Source organism: Chionomys nivalis, chromosome 25 (genome assembly GCF_950005125.1).
Source record: "Chionomys nivalis chromosome 25, mChiNiv1.1, whole genome shotgun sequence".
Lineage (NCBI taxonomy): Eukaryota > Metazoa > Chordata > Mammalia > Rodentia > Cricetidae > Chionomys > Chionomys nivalis.
Window position 1 is genome coordinate 42163844 of NC_080110.1, and position 20549 is coordinate 42184392.

At 38.0% G+C, this 20549-nt stretch overlaps 1 protein-coding gene across 1 annotated transcript; it reads left to right on the forward strand.

Annotated features, from left to right (window-relative positions):
- Positions 1-16499: 16499 nt before the first annotated feature.
- Positions 16500-19862, forward strand: LOC130866284 (zinc finger protein 844-like; the record flags this gene model as incomplete). The annotated part of the gene is made up of 4 exons (XM_057757589.1): positions 16500-16508; positions 16685-16811; positions 18496-18915; positions 19084-19862. Coding segments are annotated over exons 1-4 (1335 nt in total), but the record flags the coding sequence as incomplete, so codon positions are not given.
- Positions 19863-20549: the final 687 nt, after the last annotated feature.

Below are 20549 nucleotides of genomic sequence, written 5' to 3' on the forward strand. Positions count from 1 at the left end.
ATCTTCAGCCCACAGGTCCATACTATCAAGCAGACTTTTCCATAAAGTAGGAAATTTGAAGATCTGTTCTGCCTTGCAATGGAAAAGTCCATCAGTTGCTTTCTTCTGTGTCCTGCAGAATGTCTGGCAGACTCTTTCATGAATCAGGAACCCTGTGAGTCCTGCATGTCTAGTTTATCAAGCAGTCCTGCCTAGAGCAGTTTCTTACCCAAACGGCTAACAAACTTCATAAGGAGCCTCTTCGATGCTGATCATCCTCTTGAAGAAGATTGGTGCTGTCAAGAGCAGATGTGTCTCATTGTCATGAAAAATCTTAAGCTCTTAAAACATTTTAAAGGTCATATTCTGAAAGTCTCTGAAAGATTTGAAGAATCCCTATCTATCTGAAATACATTTCTGTACATCTAGAAAATCTAACTAACATGCTACAAACTTGACTATCACTATAATAGATGACTCTCTATTTACCTATATTTTAATTATACATTACATTTTTAAATAAGCTGCACAAATACAATGCCTTAATCAAGAGCAGAAATACATATAAAAAAATTGACCTTAAATTAGTATCAATAAACCAAGGTTCATACCAATGCAAATCTCTATAGCACATCCCCTTTTAAATGTAACAAACATTTATGAACAGTATTTGGGAGTATGGGCATAGTTCTCTCCAAACTGTTTCCTGCTCTTTATTTGGTGAAGTAATTTTTTGGGTGTGTTCATAGTGACCTTTTGGGCAGTCTTGATTCATCAAACCACATTAGTCTCGAAGGATTCCACAGGTTCTCATCCTCTGTGGAAAAAAAAGGAGAACCTCTTTTCCAAAGCAACAAATCCTTAGACCCAAATTCTGAAGACATGATACCTTTAAAGTATATATGTTGGTTACTTAACTCCTTTACAGTCAAAAAATTCAAAGAAAACACAATAATATGCATAATCCAGACACTCTGTATATAGTCCATGTTTATGTGGCTTTTTTTATTCTATTACTTTTTAATATTTATTTTATTATCTTTACTCCTTTAGTTTATGATTGTCTATACTCTCTTTAAAGACTTTGTTTCATTTTTATAAACCATTTACTTCTTTTTATAACTTTCTATATTTTTCTTCTCTCTCCCGAGCCTATGTACATTTTTTAAATACACCATGTCTCATTTAGAGGTCTTTTATGTATGAATCTGTCCTATTGTGTATCTGTAATTCTTTACTGTTTAGGAGTGCTTCTTAAAATGCTAAGCACTTTTGAACTTAAGCTGTGCCATTGGTAGAGCAAATACGGCCTGCCTGCTTGCTCCACCCAGTCCAACATGGCAGAGGCATGCTTGCTGCCTCTGAGAGCCATATACATTGCCCCATTTGCAGGCATACAGGGGATCTAAGTTGCCAGTAGCAATCTGCTCACAGATCCCATAGCCAGTCCTCCAGAAAGTCAGAGTTCACAGTGGCAGCATGGCCCAGAAAGCTGGCATTTCAAAATGGTGCATGTGGTGGCGCAAATGAATGTAGACAGATTATATAGATATATACAGCTTTAATAAGGAAATAGACTTACAGGACCACAGGTTCCCGCAGAGCACTGGAAAAGCGGAGCAAAAGAAAAGGGCCTGCTGGGCTCACGCCCGGCAGATTTATCCATAAACATTAGCCCGAGGCGAACACGCCCCCAATGGGTGGGGCTATGTCCCTACATCTCCCCCTTTTGTCTAAATAAGATAGAACCAAACCAAATACAACTATATACAATAATAACAAATAATAAATATAACAAACAATATTGAGAACAAAACTTTTGCTAAACATTCTATCTCAAGGAGTCTAAATAACATAGAGAGTAACTACAATTATATAATCTTCAACTCCGTCAAAGATCTGAGAAGGGAATGTAGTAGGGGCTGCGGGCCTCTTCCCACAGCCCGGCTTATGGTTGCCTGGCTAGCTTATGCCCCAAAATAACGACACACAAACTCTATTCTTTTAAACACTGCTTGGCCCATTTCTGTTCATGTATGTAGCACCCCAGGTGCGCTTACCGGGAAGATTCTAGCCTACGTCCATCCTGGGTCGGAGCTTTATTGCGTCTACTCTGGAGAGGAGAGCATGGCGTCTGCTTCTCAGAGGAGCTGTCCTGCATCTGAGCTCACTTCTTTCTCCTCCCAGCATTCTATTCTGTTTACTCCACCCACCTATGTTTTAACCTATGAGGGCCAAGCAGTTTCTTTATTACTTAACCAATGAAATCAACAGATTGATATGACACTCCCACATCACTTCCCCTTTTTCTGTTTAAACAAAAAAAAGGAAGGCTTTAACTTTAACATAGCAAAATTACATATGACAAAACAGTTATATCTATTTTATCTTTTATCATAACAATGGAAAACTATAACTAACTATTCTTCAACTCCATTAAAGACTCCAGAAAGATACAATATTACCTAAGCAAACAAGAAATAAGCAACTTACAAAACTCTAAAAATCACAGAGACATCTCGCTGCCTGGACAGTCACCCAAAGTTCCTCTGTACCGTTGGGGCATCCATCTTTGGCCTAAAGGCCTGTGGTATCCAGAGACATTTCCATGAAGCAGGAAATTTCAAAGGCAGTTCAGTCACTATCTGCTGTGTCCTGCAGAATGTCTCGCAGACTCTTTCATAAATCAGGAACCCTGAAAGATCATCTCACCTTTAGGCAAGTTCAGCAGTCCTCTCCCTGCGGGTTCTTTGTGTCCAGTTTATGCAACAGTCCAGGCAAGAGCAGTTTCTTGCCCAAATGTCTAACAAACTCCATAAGGTGCCTCTTCGATGCCCATCTTCTTCTTGAAGTAGATTGGTGCTGCCAGGAGCAGAGTGTCTCATTGTCATGAAAAACCCTAAGTTACTAAAACATTTAAAATGCCATATTTTATAATCTTTGAAAGATATGAAGAATGCCTATCTAAAATATATCTATGCACATCTAGAAAATCTAACTAACATGACTACAAACTTGACTATCATAGATAACTATTCATTAACAACTTATATACATTATATTTTTAAGTGAACTACACAATCACAATACCTTAATATCAGAAATACATATACATATAATAAAATTGACCTTAAAATCTATACCAATGCAAATCCCCTTTAAATGTAAAAGAATATTCATAAACAATATTTGGGAATATGGGCGCAGTTTTTTTCTCTCCAAACTGCTTCCTGCTGAATGGGGGCGCTGTTAATCAGATATTTCAGGGTATAACCTGTGTGCTAGGTTCATCTCAGTCTGCAGTTGAGCAAAGTAATTTTTTGAGGGTGTTCACAGCAACCTTTCAGGAGGGCGTGGTCTATCATACCATATTGGGATAGAAGCAATACACAGGATCTCATCGTCTGTGAAAACAAAAGAAGAAACTCTTTTCCAAAGTATCATATCCTTAGATCCAAATTCTGAAGTCAAGGTATTTTGAAAATATCTATCTTGGATTAATTCAGCAGCATTTATAAACAAATATCTTTTAGCATCTGTTGCTCCTTCCTCAGCATTAAAACAATTCAAAGAGAGCATAATAGCATACAGTATCAAGATTCTCTGTGTATTTTCCATCTTGTGCAGCTTTATTTTAACTCTATTTTGTTTACTTTTACTTTTATTTTATATTTTCTGTATATCTTCGTCCTGGAATAACTCTTTAGACCAGACTGTCCTTGAACTCTCAGAGATCCTTCTGTCTCTGCCTTCCAGGCATTGGGATTAAAGGCGTGTGCTACCACACCCAACTACTTCCTTATTTTTGTTTTTTTTTTTTTTTACTTTTAAGAACTTTATCTTTCAGCCTGCATATATTTTTAAACACACTGTAAATCATTTAAAGTTTTCTTTGTCTTTGAATCTCTCTTTACTGTATCTCTCTCTTTTTCTGACCACACGAGCCTTTAAATTACTGAGCAATATGGGTAGGATTAAAGCCGTGGCTTTGCCAGCTAAATCCAGGCCATTCCTTAGCTTTCCAGCCTCATGGCGGAGGTAGGAGGTACCGGCTGTAGCCATGTTTACCACCACAACTCTGTGGCGTTTCAAGGTCCTTGCCAGCAAACAAGCTATAACACTCAAATGCTCTCTCTGTAGCTGACCTCCTGCCTCAGAGTCAGAGTTTGCCCTGGCAGGACGGACCAGAATGCCAGCATTTTAAAACAGCACAACTTTTTTCTTGCTACAGCTGAAAACAAAATATCATGCAGTCAGTTTTTATCAATACCATTTAAGTGTTTCGTGGCAGGACCTCTTAATGAGCTGCAGGGTTCTGCAGCTGAAGCTGAGTCAGGAAGCCTCTCTTAGATGAGAGCGCTTGCTTGCCTCTAGCAAGCAGAGTAGAACCGAGAAATTGCTGCTACCACGTCGGGCGCCATCTGTAGTAGGGGCTGCGGGCCTCTTCCCACAGCCCGGCTTATGGTTGCCTGGCTAGCTTATGCCCCAAAATAACGACACACAAACTCTATTCTTTTAAACACTGCTTGGCCCATTTCTGTTCATGTATGTAGCACCCCAGGTGCGCTTACCGGGAAGATTCTAGCCTACGTCCATCCTGGGTCGGAGCTTTATTGCGTCTACTCTGGAGAGGAGAGCATGGCGTCTGCTTCTCAGAGGAGCTGTCCTGCATCTGAGCTCACTTCTTTCTCCTCCCAGCATTCTATTCTGTTTACTCCACCCACCTATGTTTTAACCTATGAGGGCCAAGCAGTTTCTTTATTACTTAACCAATGAAATCAACAGATTGATATGACACTCCCACATCAAGGGAATAAATATTACTTAACAATTGAGAGATATCCAAAATGTGCAACAATTGACAGAGACAACTGACTACCTGGGCAATCACCCAAAGTCTCGTTTGCAATGTTGAGTCAACCAACTTTGGCCAAGGCCTAACATAACTGGCATACCATTATTAAAGGCAAGGAACTTTCTTAGGACTATCCTACCCTGTCTTGGCAAGATAAGACAATCCTGTTTCATCCACTTAGGGATATTCTGTATCTTTGTCAGAAGTTGAGGTATGGGCTTTTCTTAACCCAAAGGCCAGTTCTGCCAAGAAGACAAGCTCCCAGTGGAGTGTCTTTGATATTCAACGTTCTCTCGGGAGTAGAGTGGTGTTGCCAGGAGTAATTGTGTCTCTTTGGCACAGAAATTTTAGGTTAGATTAAAGGCCATTTTCTACAGCTCTTCGAAGAGGCTGAAGATCATACTATCTATACTAAATATAATCTCTATGTAACTAAAAGACCTGATAAACTTAAAAATAAATATGACAAACATATAATTCTCAATACCTATCTAACTTTGAAGACTAAAAGAATAAACAACTGTGCAATATATGAAGACAATGATCTTCAACTGTAAACAATGTCATAGTATCAGAGGTAGAAATGTACAATGTAATATGGTAGATATATCAATACAATATAGACAAAATTATAAGCATACTCATACAAAAATAGAGGTAGGAACACTCACATTCAATATTCAACATATCAATATACAAGAAACAGTACCAGTACAATTTTCTATAAACAGTAATTCACAAATACCAATCATCCCAAAAAACCAGTTACCCCCTTCTTCTTTTTTTTCCAAAAAAAAAAATATCACCCCATCCCCTCAACCCTAAACCAACCATTAAAAGATGTCCTCAACCTTGAGGGCAAACTCTGTTGGGAGAGGGGATGTCGTCCTCTAAGATTGCTTCTAGCTGACATGGGGGCGACGTTCTTCTTAGGGGGTCCTGTGAAAGCAAATGATGGTAAAATTTCCAAATTAACCTTTGACCTAAGAAAATTGTAACTAGTCTCAGAGCGTTTTGAGAAGGTCCGACCAGAGTGTTGTCAAAAATGTGCACCATTCGAAATTGTCTCTTGTAGTTGGTACCAAAAAACAGGTCTAATATTAGCGCTTTAAAAAAAAAATTCATGACGTCATAAAAACCAGATGGAGTTGATGTTGTGGGGCCCCATCTTCATCCTGGAAACTTCAAAGATTACTGTAGGAAAATTTGTTGCTTGTTATGGGAAATTTAAACATTAATAACAAGGACATATACTGACATATAAAGAAAGACACAGATATGAGGAAAAGCAAAGAAAGTTTAAGACATATATATATATATATATATATATATATAAATTAATACTTACAGAACAAGTCCCTCCATCAGTAATTAAATATTAGGGGTACCTTAAATTCTTTGAAGATGGGTATTTTCCTGTGGAGATAAGAAGAGAACCCTGCCCCCAACCTATCTGTATTACTTACCATCAGTATGATTGCCATCCATGTGATTGAATTGTTATTTATCTTTCCCAACTGGCTTCTCTTCATCAAAACGAACCTTTATCAATTTTGATGGAATCCACAATTTTTCCTCACTTGTGGAGACAAGAGCAAATCCCCTTCCCCAACGCAGCACATCTCCTGGCTTCCATTGTGAGGTCAGCACATCCTTGAAATAAACTGGTTGATTTAGTTCAGTAGACTTTTCCATTATCCAATGTCTTTCTGCAGCCGATGTTCCCTTCTCATTAGCGTTGAGGAAATTCAAGGTTAACAAAGCATTATGTTACCTATTTCTGGGGGTGTTTTCCACCCCTTTCTGTTTGTTCAACATATCCTTTATAGTTCGATTTGATCTTTCTATGACTGCTTGACCTGTAGGATTGTATGGTATACCTGTAACATGCTTGATATTGTAATAATCAAAAAACCGTTTCATTTTCCTAGAGACATAAGCAGGACCATTATCTGTCTTTATTTGTGTAGGTATACCCATGATAGCCATGACTTCTAATAAATGAGTGATAACTGAATCATGTGGTGGCGCAAATGAATGTAGACAGATTATATAGATATATACAAATTAATAAGGAAATAAACTTACAGGACCAAAGGTTCCCGCGGTGTACCAGAAAAGCGGAGCAAAAGAAAAGGGCTGCTGGGCTTACGCCCAGCAGATTTATCCGTAAACATTAGCCCGAGGCGAACACGCCCCCAATGGGTGGGGCTATGTCCCTACATCTCCCCCTTTTGTCTAAATAAGATAGAACCAAACCAAATACAACTATATACAATAATAACAAATAATAAATATAACAAACAATATTGAGAACAAAACTTTTGCTAAACATTCTATCTCAAGGAGTCTAAATAACATAGAGAGTAACTACAATTATATAATCTTCAACTCCGTCAAAGCTCTGAGAAGGGAATAAATATTACTTAACAATCGAGAGATATCCAAAAATGTGCAACAATTGACAGAGACAACTGACTACCTGGGCAATCACCCAAAGTCTCGTTTGCAATGTTGAGTCAACCAACTTTGGCTAAGGCCTAACATAACTGGCATACCATTATTAAAGGCAAGGAACTTTCTTAGGACTATCCTACCCTGTCTTGGCAAGATAAGACAATCCTGTTTCATCCACTTAGGGATATTCTGTATCTTTGTCAGAAGTTGAGGTATGGGCTTTTCTTAACCCAAAGGCCAGTTCTGCCAAGAAGACAAGCTCCCAGTGGAGTGTCTTTGGTGCTCAACGTTCTCTCCGGAGTAGAGTGGTGTTGCCAGGAGTAATTGTGTCTCTTTGGCATAGAAATTTTAGGTTAGATTAAAGGCCATTTTCTACAGCTCTTCGAAGAGGCTGAAGATCATACTATCTATACTAAATATAATCTCTATGTAACTAAAAGACCTGATAAACTTAAAAATAAATATGACAAACATATAATTCTCAATACCTATCTAACTTTGAAGACTAAAAGAATAAACAACTGTGCAATATATGAAGACAATGATCTTCAACTGTAAACAATGTCATAGTATCAGAGGTAGAAATGTACAATGTAATATGGTAGATATATCAATACAATATGGACAAAGTTATAAGCATACTCACACAAAAATAGAGGTAGGAACACTCATATTCAATATTCAACATATCAATATACAAGAAACAGTACCAGTACAATTTTCTATAGACAGTAATTCACAAATACCAATCATCCCAAAAAACCAGTTACCCCCTTCTTCTTCCTCTTCTTCTTCTTCTTTTTTTTTTTCAAAAAAAAAATATCATTCCATCCCCTCAACCCTAAACCAACCATTAAAAGATGTCCCCAACCCTGAGGGCACACTCTGTTGGGAGAGGGGATGCCGTCCTCTAAGATTGCTTCTAGCTGACATGGGGGCGACGTTCTTCTTAGGGGGTCCTGTGAAAGCAAATGATGGTAAAATTTCCAAATTAACCTTTGACCTAAGAAAATTGTAACTAGTCTCAGAGCGTTTTGAGAAGGTCCGACCAGAGTGTTGTCAAAAATGTGCACCATTCGAAATTGTCTCTTGTAGTTGGTACCAAAAAACAGGTCTAATATTAGCGCTTTAAAAAAAAAATCATGACGTCATAAAAACCAGATGGAGTTGATGTTGTGGGGCCCCATCTTCATCCTGGAAACTTCAAAGATTACTGTAGGAAAATTTGTTGCTTGTTATGGGAAATTTAAACATTAACAACAAGGACATATACTGACATATAAAGAAAGACACAGATATGAGGAAAAGCAAAGAAAGTTTAAGATATATATATATATATATATATATATATATATATATATAAATTAATACTTACAGAACAAGTCCCTCCATCAGTAATTAAATATTAGGGGTACCTTAAATTCTTTGAAGATGGGTATTTTCCTGTGGAGATAAGAAGAGAACCCTGCCCCCAACCTATTTGTATTACTTACCATCAGTATGATTGCCATCCATGTGATTGAATAGTTATTTATCTTTCCCAACTGGCTTCTCTTCATCAAAACGAACCTTTATCAATTTTGATGGAATCCACAATTTTTCCTCACCTGTGGAGACAAGAGCAAATCCCCTTCCCCAATGCAGCACATCTCCTGGCTTCCATTGTGAGGTCAGCACATCCTTGAAATAAACTGGTTGATTTAGTTCAGTAGACTTTTCCATTATCCAATGTCTTTCTGCAGCCGATGTTCCCTTCTCATTAGCGTTGAGGAAATTCAAGGTTAACAAAGCATTATGTAACCTATTTCTGGGGGTGTTTTCCACCCCTTTCTGTTTGTTCAACATATCCTTTATAGTTCGATTTGATCTTTCTATGACTGCTTGACCTGTAGGATTGTATGGTATACCTGTAACATGCTTGATATTGTAATAATCAAAAAACCGTTTCATTTTCCTAGAGACATAAGCAGGACCATTATCTGTCTTTATTTGTGTAGGTATACCCATGATAGCCATGACTTCTAATAAATGAGTGATAACTGAATCAGCTTTTTCTGAACTTAAGGCCGTTGCCCACTGAAAGCCTGAATACGTGTCAATGGTGTGATGAACATATTTTAATTTGCCAAATTCGGCAAAGTGGAACACATCCATCTGCCAGATTTCATTCCTTTGGGTGCCCTTTCGATTAGCCCCTGCAGTCAGTGGCGTTTGGTTATAGAAAGAGCAAGTAGGGCATTTCTTTACAATCTCCCTAGCTTGTTGCCATGTAATAGAAAACTCTTTCTTCAAACCTTTGCTATTAACATGATGTTTTTTATGAAATTCAGAGGCTTGTAGCACACTACCAATCAATAATTGATCAATTTCTGCATTACCTTGTGCTAGAGGACCTGGCAGACCCATATGGGATCGGATGTGTGTTATGTACATAGGGCAAAGCCTGTTCCTAATCAAATCTTGCACCTGGATAAACAAAGAGGTTAGTTCTGTATCATCAGGTATAAATTCAGCAGTTTCAATATGTAAAATAACTCTTTCTGCATATTGTGAATCAGTAACTATATTAATAGGTTCTTTAAAATCCCTTAGCACCATAAGAATGGCATATAATTCTGCCTTCTGAACAGAATCATAAGGACTTTGTTCCACCTTACCCAAGTCTTCTGATTTGTAACCTGCCTTCCCTGATTTATTGGCATCAGTATAGAACGTACGGGCTCCAGTTATTGGAGTATCACGGACGATTCGAGGAAGGATCCAAGAAGTTCTCTTTATGAAGTTAAGCCTCTTGCTTTTTGGATAGTTGTTATTAATGTCTCCCAAGAAATTAGCACAAGCTCTTTGCCATGGTTCATTATCTTCCCATAATTTCTTTAGTTCATCAGCAGTGAAAGGCACTATAATTTCTGCTGGGTCTATGCCTGCTAGTTGATGAAGTCTCAACTTGCCTTTTATAATTAACTCAGAGACTTTTTCTACATAAGTTTTCAGTTTCTTACTTGGTTTATGTGGTAAAAAGATCCATTCCAAGATAATATCATCTCTCTGCGTTAAAATTCCTGTAGGGGAAATTTTTGATGGTAGTATGACGAGAATACAGTCGAGCTCTGGATTTACCCTATCCACATGTGCCTGTTGTAATTTTTCCTCAATCATCGTCAGTTCCTTTTCTGCTTCAGCTGTTAATTCTCTGGGACTGTTTAAATCTTTGTCACCATCCAAGGTTTTGTTCAAATGAATTATTAGATCAGGTGTTATCCCAATAGCTGGCCGTAGACTGGAAATGTCCCCTAATAGTCTTTGAAAGTCATTAAGAGTCCGTAGGCGATCTCTCCGAATTTGTGCCTTTTGTGTCTTAATTTTTTGTAAACCTATTTTATAACCTAAATAATTAACAGAATCTCCCTTCTGAATCTTTTCAGGAGCAATTTGCAATCCCCATTTTGGTAAAAGTATTTTTATTTCTTCAAACAGTCTGTTCAAGATATCCATGTTTGAATCGGATAACAAAATGTCGTCCATGTAATGATATACTATCGATTTGGGAAATTTCTTGCGTATTATTTGCAATGGTTGATTCACAAAATATTGGCACAGGGAGGGGCTATTTAACATACCCTGGGGGAGGACTGCCCAGTGGTACCTCCTCGAAGGTTGAGAATTATTATAAGTAGGCACTGTGAAGGCAAATTTTTCTCTATCTTCTTTTTGTAAAGGTATAGTGGAAAAACAATCCTTTAAATCAATAACTATGAGAGGCCATCCTTTTGGCAATAAAGAGGGCAAAGGAATTCCAGATTGCAGAGGGCCCATAGGTTGAATAACCTTGTTGATAGCCCTGAGATCTGTCACCATTCTCCATTTACCTGATTTTTTCTTAACCACAAATACAGGAGAATTCCAAGGGCTGGTAGATTCTTCTATATGTCCAGCATCTAATTGCTCTTGTACCAACTGTTCTAAAGCCTGTAACTTTTCCTCAGCTAAAGGCCATTGCTTTGTCCATATTGGTTTCTCAGTCAACCATTTTAAAGGCAAGGCTGTTGGTATCTCTGAAGGGACATCAATTGCTTGTTCTTGTACAGCCCGAATGGCCGGTTTTCTCCGTTTGTAATATCTTTTAATATTATCCCCAGAAATATAGGCTCTAGAAGTAGCAGGAATGTTAATTTGGGTATTCCATTGTTGTAATAGGTCACGACCCCATAAATTCATTGCAATATTGGCTACATATGGCCTTAATTTTCCTATTTGTCCCTCTAGTCCTATACATTCAACCCATCTCGTGCTCTGCCTTACTTGAGATAGGGTTCCAATTCCCAGGAGCTGAACATTTACATTCTGAAGAGGCCAATATGGATGCCAAGATTCTGGGGTAATGATACTTACATCCGCACCTGTGTCCAGCAGGCCAGTAATAAAAATGCCATTTACACACACTCTCAGCTTTGGTCTTTGGTCATTTATAGAAGTTTGCCAAAACACATGGAACTCATCTTTCTGATCATTATTGCTTGTAACAGTAGGCATGGGGCTTTCTAATTGTCCTGACGAGTCACGTTCTCTGTAGTAACTGGAAATGACTGAACCATGTTTGCCATGGGGCCTGTGAGGCCCCCCCTCTCACGTTTCCCGTCTGTATCAGGTTGCCTTGTCTATCTCTTGTAGACCTGCACTCATTCATCCAGTGTCTGCCCTTTCCACATCTTCTACATAAACCTGAAGGCTGAGTCCTCCTATTTCTGTTATTTCTAGAAGATGCATTATTATTATTTCTGAAAATCTGTTGTCTACAATTCCTTTTCATATGACCCATTTTGCCACAATTAAAACATTTGGTATTCTGATGTCTCCTTTTACCATTGGAAATTGCTTCTTCTACCCATGCTTCAGTGCCATAGTCAAATGTATCAACATCTAGTGTATGCAAGACCCATTCTTCTAATGGCGCTGATCTGAGCTTTAAAGGTCCCCAAATCCTTTTGCATTCCACATTTGCATTTTCATAAGCCAAAGTCTCGATCATTATACGTCTTGCTTCTGGGTCAGATATCCCTATTTGTACAGCTTTAGTTATTCTTTGTAAAAAGTCAGTAAAGGGTTCTCTCTGACCCTGTTTAACTCTGACAAATGATTCCATCCTCTGTCCTGGGTCTTGCACCCTGTCCCAAGCCCTTAAGGCTGCTGTAGTACACACGGAGAGTATGTTTTCATCCAAATTAGCTTGTTCCTGAGGCTCAGAAAATAGCCCCTCTCCCAAAATTTGATCTATGGAAATCTCAATTCCCTTTGCTCTTTCCTGCTGTTCTAAAAGTCTAGCCTCTTGCCTGAATAAGCATTTCCATTTCAATTGCGTTCCACTCTCAAGGACAGCAGAGCTCAGTTGAAACCAGTCAGAGGGCGTGACTTTATTCGTGGTGGCCCAAGATCTTAGCATCTCTTTAACAAAAGAGGCATTCATTCCAAAAGTCAATACAGCCTGTTTAATTTCTTTGAGATCATTCATACGGACAGGTTCCCATGTATCTTCCTTGATGACCCTAGGGTTTCTGGAACCAACTACTTTCTCTGTTGTTACAACTGGAAAGGCAGGTAGAACTGTAGGTAGAGCTTTGTGGGAATTGTCCCGGAGGGATTTACCCACAGATTTAGTTAAAATATGCCTTTCTACCTCTTGCTCTTCTTCCTCAGAATTTAGAAATTCCTCAATCTTTTCAATTCTATTCACCATTGCCTTCTTTAATGTCTGAATCTCCTGTTCAGAATTATGTTCTAAAGCCTTCATTGAGGGTTCTAAAGTATGAAGTTTGTCCATTAGAGATAACGTCTCATCTTTGGACATAATTTTTATAGCATATACCGTGCCTTCTTGTATAGATAATCTTTAGACAAAATCCGATTGTCACATTCAGCAGTTTTGATTCTCTCAGTTAATGTTTCTGTTCCTACTGAAAGGGACTGAAGCTTACGATCCAAATCAGCTGTTCCTTCTTCCATAGTAATGAATTTCTCCTTAATATCAGCCGTTAATATTTCAGTTCCTACAGAAAGGGACTGAAGCTTACCATCCAAATCAGCTGTTCCCTCTTCCATAGTAATGAATTTCTCCTTAACATCAGCCTGTACCTCTTCTAAATTTTTTTCAGTTTGTCGAGTTGTGTTAAACAAAGATCTGTTCTCTGCCTGGAGAACTTCAAACTGATTTTTGAGAAGATTGTTGTCATTCTCAATTGTTTTTAAGCGTTCAACCTCGTCTCGTAAAGACTTTATCATATTTCTATTATCAAACCATACAGTACCAAGGAAAACTACGAATCCCAGAAAGATCCATATCTGTGGGCTGACAGACACTTCTTGTAAAATCTCCCACATGGTACAACTGAAAAGGCTGTTAAAGTCTTGAATGGTAATATTTTCAGACATTTTTCTTATTTATAAAAGAAAATTATGTACCTGTAATGAAGTTTTCCTGCCAGTGGTGGCTAAAGAAATGCACCTGAGTCCACGTGGTCTAAGCCAGAGCCGGTCTGAAACAATTAACTCAAAACAAAAATTATTGTACTGCCTGTTAAGGGAAGGGGTTGGCGGCTTTTGCTTCAAAACCGCAGGTGCTTCCCTTAAATCAGGCAGTGAGGGTTTGGAAGAAGCAGGGAGCTATTAACTGCTCTGTGGGGGGTCGCTGCTCTGCGACTGTAGTGGCCTGGAGTGGGGGAAGGGAAAGCGAGCAGGGAGCACGCTGTAAATTGCCTTCCTGAGCTCAGGCAACTAGCCAGGAAAGGTGGAGCTTGCGCCCCCCCCTGTGCCGGGTCGGGGGCAAAATAGCCCGACGTTGGGACGCCAAATGTGGTGGCGCAAATGAATGTAGACAGATTATATAGATATATACAGCTTTAATAAGGAAATAGACTTACAGGACCACAGGTTCCCGCGGAGCACTGGAAAAGCAGAGCAAAAGAAAAGGGCCTGCTGGGCTCACGCCCGGCAGATTTATCCGTAAACATTAGCCCGAGGCGAACACGCCCCCAATGGGTGGGGCTATGTCCCTACAGGTGCAGCTTTTTTCCTGCTATCTCTAAACCAGAAAAACATCTCTTAGAGGAGCCACAGCATGTCACCAGTAAGCAAAGTCCATTTGGGGAAATAAATGTGGCTAAATTTTATTTTTTTAGTGTATAGAATTCCATTCCAAGCTCTCTAAGATTTAAGTGGATTTTAGTTGGCCACATGAGCACCAGTTTGTTGCGGGAAGCCACTTGTTAGTTCCCAGCTGCTCAGCCTTGAAATAATCACACAGAAACTGTATTAATAAATCACTGCTTTGTCCATTAGCTCTAGCTTCTTACTGGCTAACTCTTACGTATTAATTTAACCAATTTCTATTAATCTGTGTATTGCCATGTGGCTGTGGCTTACCAGGTAAAGTTCTCAGCATCTGTCTCTAGTGGGGCTACATGACTTCTCTATGACTCCGCCTTCTTTCTCCCAGCATTCAGGTTAGTTTTCCCCACCTACCTAAGTTCTTTCCCATAGCTCTGCTTTAAGCCCAAAGCAGTTCCTGTATTTACCAATTATAATCACAGAATACAGAAGGGAATCCCACAATATGAGTTTCTGTAGCCTCAACCCATTTCCTGTTCTTTGTGCCTACCATGTTGTGGTTGAAACTAATCAGTCAGCTTTCTTCTTTTGCTGTCATAACTTCCCCACCATCATAAATTCTAACACTAAATCACACAAGATTCAGTGGAATTAGCTGCTATTTTGTGCCTAGGTGGTTTAGTAGCCCACTGTTTTCATTTTTGTTTGTTTATTTTTGAAGACAAGGTTTATCTTTGTAGCCCTAGCTGTCCTGAAAGTAGCTCTATATACCAGGCTGGCTTCAAACTCAGAGATCTTTTGACTCTGACTCCCAAGTGCTGGGATTAAAAGTAGGCCAGCATTCCTGTCTTTTAGTTTTTTATATTGTTGTAAGATGGTTTTGTTCTTATCAAGCATATGCTGTTGTACTGAGCTTCACCCATATCTTGAATTTTAAAATTTGTCAGAGGGTTTCATTATGTTTCCCAGAATGGCATGTATTCATGACATTAATACTGCCTGTGCCTTCTGAGTCATTGGAATGCAGGTGCATAAACTTCTTCCTGCCTGTTTTGCTTGTTTTGAATTTTTATTTTAAAAAGAATATTTTTGTAGTAGGAGGAGGGTGGCCCTTTGTTCCCTTCTTGGTGACGAAGATGGGATTGCTTGTCGTCCTGGCTAGCTTACACCCAAAATAATCACACATAAGTTGTATTAATTTAAACACTGCCTGGTCCATTATCTGTAGCCTCTTATTGGCTAACTCTCACATACTGATTTAACCCATTTCTGGTAATCTGGATATCACCACGAGGTTGTGGCCTACCGGGAAAGATGCAGCATGTCTGATATTGGTACCTCCATGGTGGTTCTCTATGACTCTGCCTTCTTCCTTCCAGAATTCAATTCTGTCTAATCTGCCTACCTCTAAGTATTTTATCTGTATGCATGGATATGCACCATGTGAGTACCTGGTCTTTACATTGATCAAAAGATGGTATTAGAAACCCTAAGCTGGGAAAAATAGATAGTTATGATCCCTCATGTAAGTCCTTGAGCCCACCTGTATGCAAGACCAGGAGGACTATTTACTGTTGATCTATCTTTCCTGCTCTGTGTTGATTATTTATAATCAGCATATTAATTGCTATTGTTCTCATTTGTCAATTTGTAACTTTAAACACACAGTGCTTTTAGTAAAATCTTATTTACATTGCAGTTAAAATTGGGATACTTCAGGTTTCTGGTAGATGAATAAAGAGTTCAAGTGAATGCATAACTCTTTGTAGAAACTTCAGCAAAAACCTATGAGTTATTTCTTTTATATTTGTTTGATTTTTTTATGTGAAACAGATGTTTAATATGTATTTCTTGCTGTCCTAGAAGTGATTGCATAGACTAGGCTGGTATTCAACTCAGAGGAAGATAGATATACATGCCTCTTCCTTCTGAGTACAAGGATTGGAGGTATGATTCAGTACATCTGGCCTTTTCATCTTATTTTTCTTTTTTTGTAGTTAGGAATTAATCTTTCATGCAGTTTCTCTTATCTGTACTCTGTACTCTTGATCTGTTTACATATCTTTCATTGTTGGTTATTAGGCATTTCTCTTCAAAGGGTTCAGAAATGACAGAGGTGAGCCTCCTATTCATTTTGCTTCTAAAGTGACTTGGTGATTAAATTATGATGTCTCTGTCATGGAATAAGTATGGGGAGCACCAGAATTATATGACTATACTGTCAAAGAAGTATACATTTACAGTGTTGTGAAAATCATGCTTTTGGTTGTACACATGTATGGGATATTTTAGAATACAGTGACCTATGATGATGTGCATGTCAACTTCACTTGGGAAGAATGGACTTTGCTGGATCCTTCCCAGAAGAATCTCTACAAAGATGTGATGGTGGAGACCTACAGAAACCTCACTACTATAGGTAAGGCTGAATTATCTTTCATGTTTCAAATAAGGAGACAACTGTTCATTGGTTAATGGTGCTCTTTTGTAATATGATTGAGAAAGAAGAATGGGGTAAATAAATCAGGCATGGTTGTAAGGTTTGCTACAAATGGTAGCTAAATTTTTTTACAATTTTTAATATATAATGTCTGGCACTATATTTTAGGATACAGTTGGGAAGACCATAATGTTGAAGAACATTGTCAAAGTTCTAGAAGACATGAAAGGTAATTTTCATTTATAAATATACAAATATACCTCTGAAGAATTGTAATGCATCCTATATGTTTTAAACAAAATCAGCAGTGTAAATAATAACATGCATTGATAATTATTAAATTCTCACAAAATTATATACCTTAATTTCAGATAGGTAAACTGCATATACAAGTCATTGTTTTAAGAAAGAAGTCAAGGAAACAATGCCTTAACTTATATTACCATTTGAATCATAATACAATGAGAACTATACTGTAAAATTGTCTCTCTGTTTATTTCATATTATTCATATTATAAAAGATATACATGTTGAAAAGATAAGTATATCTCTAAAACTCTTTATTACACTACTAGTCCATAGAAAAGGTAGTTTAAACCATATACTTGTGACTGTGTTAAGTTTAGTGAGGGGGCAGTCATGAATCAAGGGGCAGCTGTTGTGGAGAGGCCTTAATCCAGATGCCACAAGTCTATGAGGACATAAAGTGTGAACTCAATGTGGAAATCTTGTATCTGTTATTCGTCCTTTACTAGGTATATCATATGTTACTATGGATACAAGCCACATGAGCATAGGGATGTGAAAAGATACAGCATACCTCTCTCTCAGAACAAACAGAAGATATGTAGCAGTCTCCATGTTGAGTATACTTGTAGAATTTGATGTAAAAGTATACAAGTAATTGGTTTTATAGCCTCATTGTTAATATATCAACAATCTCACACTTCAGAAAAGCACCATGAGTACTAGGACTGTATAAATATTTCTGTTTGTCCTAGTTCACTTAGCAAATGTAGTATCACTAACAGTATAGGAAACATTATGAATGCAATAAGAGTGGTAAAGCTCTGAGTTTTTTCAGTTCTCTTCAAATACATGAAAATTCTCATATAGAAAAAAGATTCTGTAAATGTGAATCATGTATCATCAAAGATGAAAAGCAAGCGTTAATAAAGGGGAAAAACAAAATTGTAAACATGGTAATAAAACGTTAACATAGACAGGCTCCAAAACCACAGAGAAACCCTGTCTCAAACAAACAAACAAACAAACAAAAAAAACAACAAAAAAGTTAACATATAATTCCTCTTTAAAATATGACTAAATTGTAAAATTAATTCATACAGATAAAAAATTCAACAATGTATTAAATGTAGTAATGCTTTCACATGTACCATTATCATTGTAGGCATGAAAAAAGTCAAACTAGAGAGAAAACTTCTGTATATACTCAATGTATTAAAGCCATTACATGTGACAGTCATCTTCACATGCATGAAAAAACACATACTAGATTAAAACCCTATGAAGGAAATGAGTGTGGTAAAGCCTTTTCACATCACAGTCATCTTCAAATGCATAAAAAGACATACACTGGAAAGAAACACTATGAATGTAATAAGTGTGCTAAAGCCTTTGCATGTCACAGTGATCTTCAAAGGCATGAAAGAACCCATACTGGAGAAAAACTCTATAAATGTAATCAATGTTTTAAAACCTTTGCACATCACAGTACTCTTCAAACACATGAAAGAAGCCATACTGGAGAGAAACCCTATGAATGTAACCAGTGTGGTAAAGCCTTTGCATGTCACAGTCATCTACAAAGGCATGAAAGAACACATACTGGAGAGAAACCCTATGAATGTAATCAATGTGGTAAAGCCTTTGCATGTCACAATTATCTCCAAAAGCATGAAAGAACTCATACTGGAGAGAAACCATATGAATGTAACCAGTGTGGTAAAGCCTTTGCACGTCACAGTCATCTACAAAGTCATGAAAGAACCCATACTGGAGAGAAACCCTATGAATGTAATCATTGTGGTAAAGCCTTTGCATGTCACAGTAACCTCCGAAAGCATAAAAGAACCCATACTGGAGAAAAACCCTATGAATGTAATCATTGTGGTAAAGCTTTTACATGTCACAGTCATCTTCAAAGGCATCAAAGAAGCTATACTGGAGAGAAACCGTATGAATGTAACCAGTGTGGTAAAGCCTTTGCATGTCACAGTCATCTACAAAGGCATGAAAGAACCCATACTGGAGAGAAACCCTATGAATGTAACCGGTGTGGTAAAGCCTTTGCATGTCACAATTATCTCCAAAAGCATGAAAGAACCCATCCTGGAGAGAAACCCTATGAATGTAATCAGTGTGGTAAAGCCTTTGCATGTCACAATTATCTCCGAAAGCATAAAAGAACCCATACTGGAGAAAAACCCTATGAATGTAATCAGTGTGGTAAAGCCTTTGCATGTCACAGTGATCTTCAAAGGCATGAAAGAACCCATACTGGGGAGAAACCCTATGAATGTAACCAGTGTGGTAAAGCCTTTGCACGTCACAGTAATCTACAGAGTCATGAAAGAAGCCATACTGGAGAGAGGCCCTATGAATGTAATCAATGTGGTAAAGCCTTTGCACGTCACAGTCATCTACAAAGTCATGAAAGAACCCATACTGGAGAGAAACCCTATGAATGTAACCAGTGTGGTAAAGCCTTTGCATGTCACAGTAACTTCCGAAAGCATAAAAGAACCCATACTGGAGAAAAACTCTATAAATGTAATCAATGTTTTAAAACCTTTGCACATCACAGTACTCTTCAAACACATGAAAGAAGCCATACTGGAGAGAAACCCTATGAATGCAACCAGTGTGGTAAAGCCTTTGCACGTCACAGTCATCTACAAAGTCATGAAGGAAGCCATACTGGAGAGAGGCCCTATGAATGTAATCAGTGTGGTAAAGCCATTGCACATCACAGTGATCTTCAACAGCATGAAAGAACCCATACTGGAGAGAAACCCTATGAATGTAACCAGTGTGGTAAAGCCTTTGCATGTCATAGTAACCTCAGAAAGCATAAAAGAACCCATATTGGAGAGAAGCATTGTGTATGTAATTAGTGTGGTAAAGGCTTTGTTTATCATAGTCATCTTCAAAGACATGAACTAACACATACTGGAGAGAAACCCTATGAATGTAATGAGTGTAGTAAAGCCTTTGTACTTCACAGTACTCTTCAAATGCATAAAAGATCACACACTGGGAATAAACTCTATGAATGTAATCAGTGTGGTAAAGCATTTGCATGTATGAATAATCTAAATCATGAGAAAAAATCATACTGCAGAGAAACCCTATAAATGTATTCAGTGCGGTAAAATTTTGTGCTTTATATAGGAGTAAAATTTTTGTGTGCAACAATCTTTTAAAATCTTTGCATATTACAATAGACATTGACTACCTGAAATAAAAAAGAGGACTTCTTATTATAAAGTATTTGGTCAGATCTTTAGCCAAAATATTTATAATCAGCTACAAGTGATTTGGTATTCCCCTCTGTATGCTGTGAATGTATTTTGTTGCCTTTGTTTAATAAAAAAAAAAAGCTGCTTCGGGTCTATGGCATGGCAGAATAGAGCAAGGCAGGAATTCCAAGTAGAGATAGAGGAAAAAAGAAAGTGGAATCAGACTCCATGTATC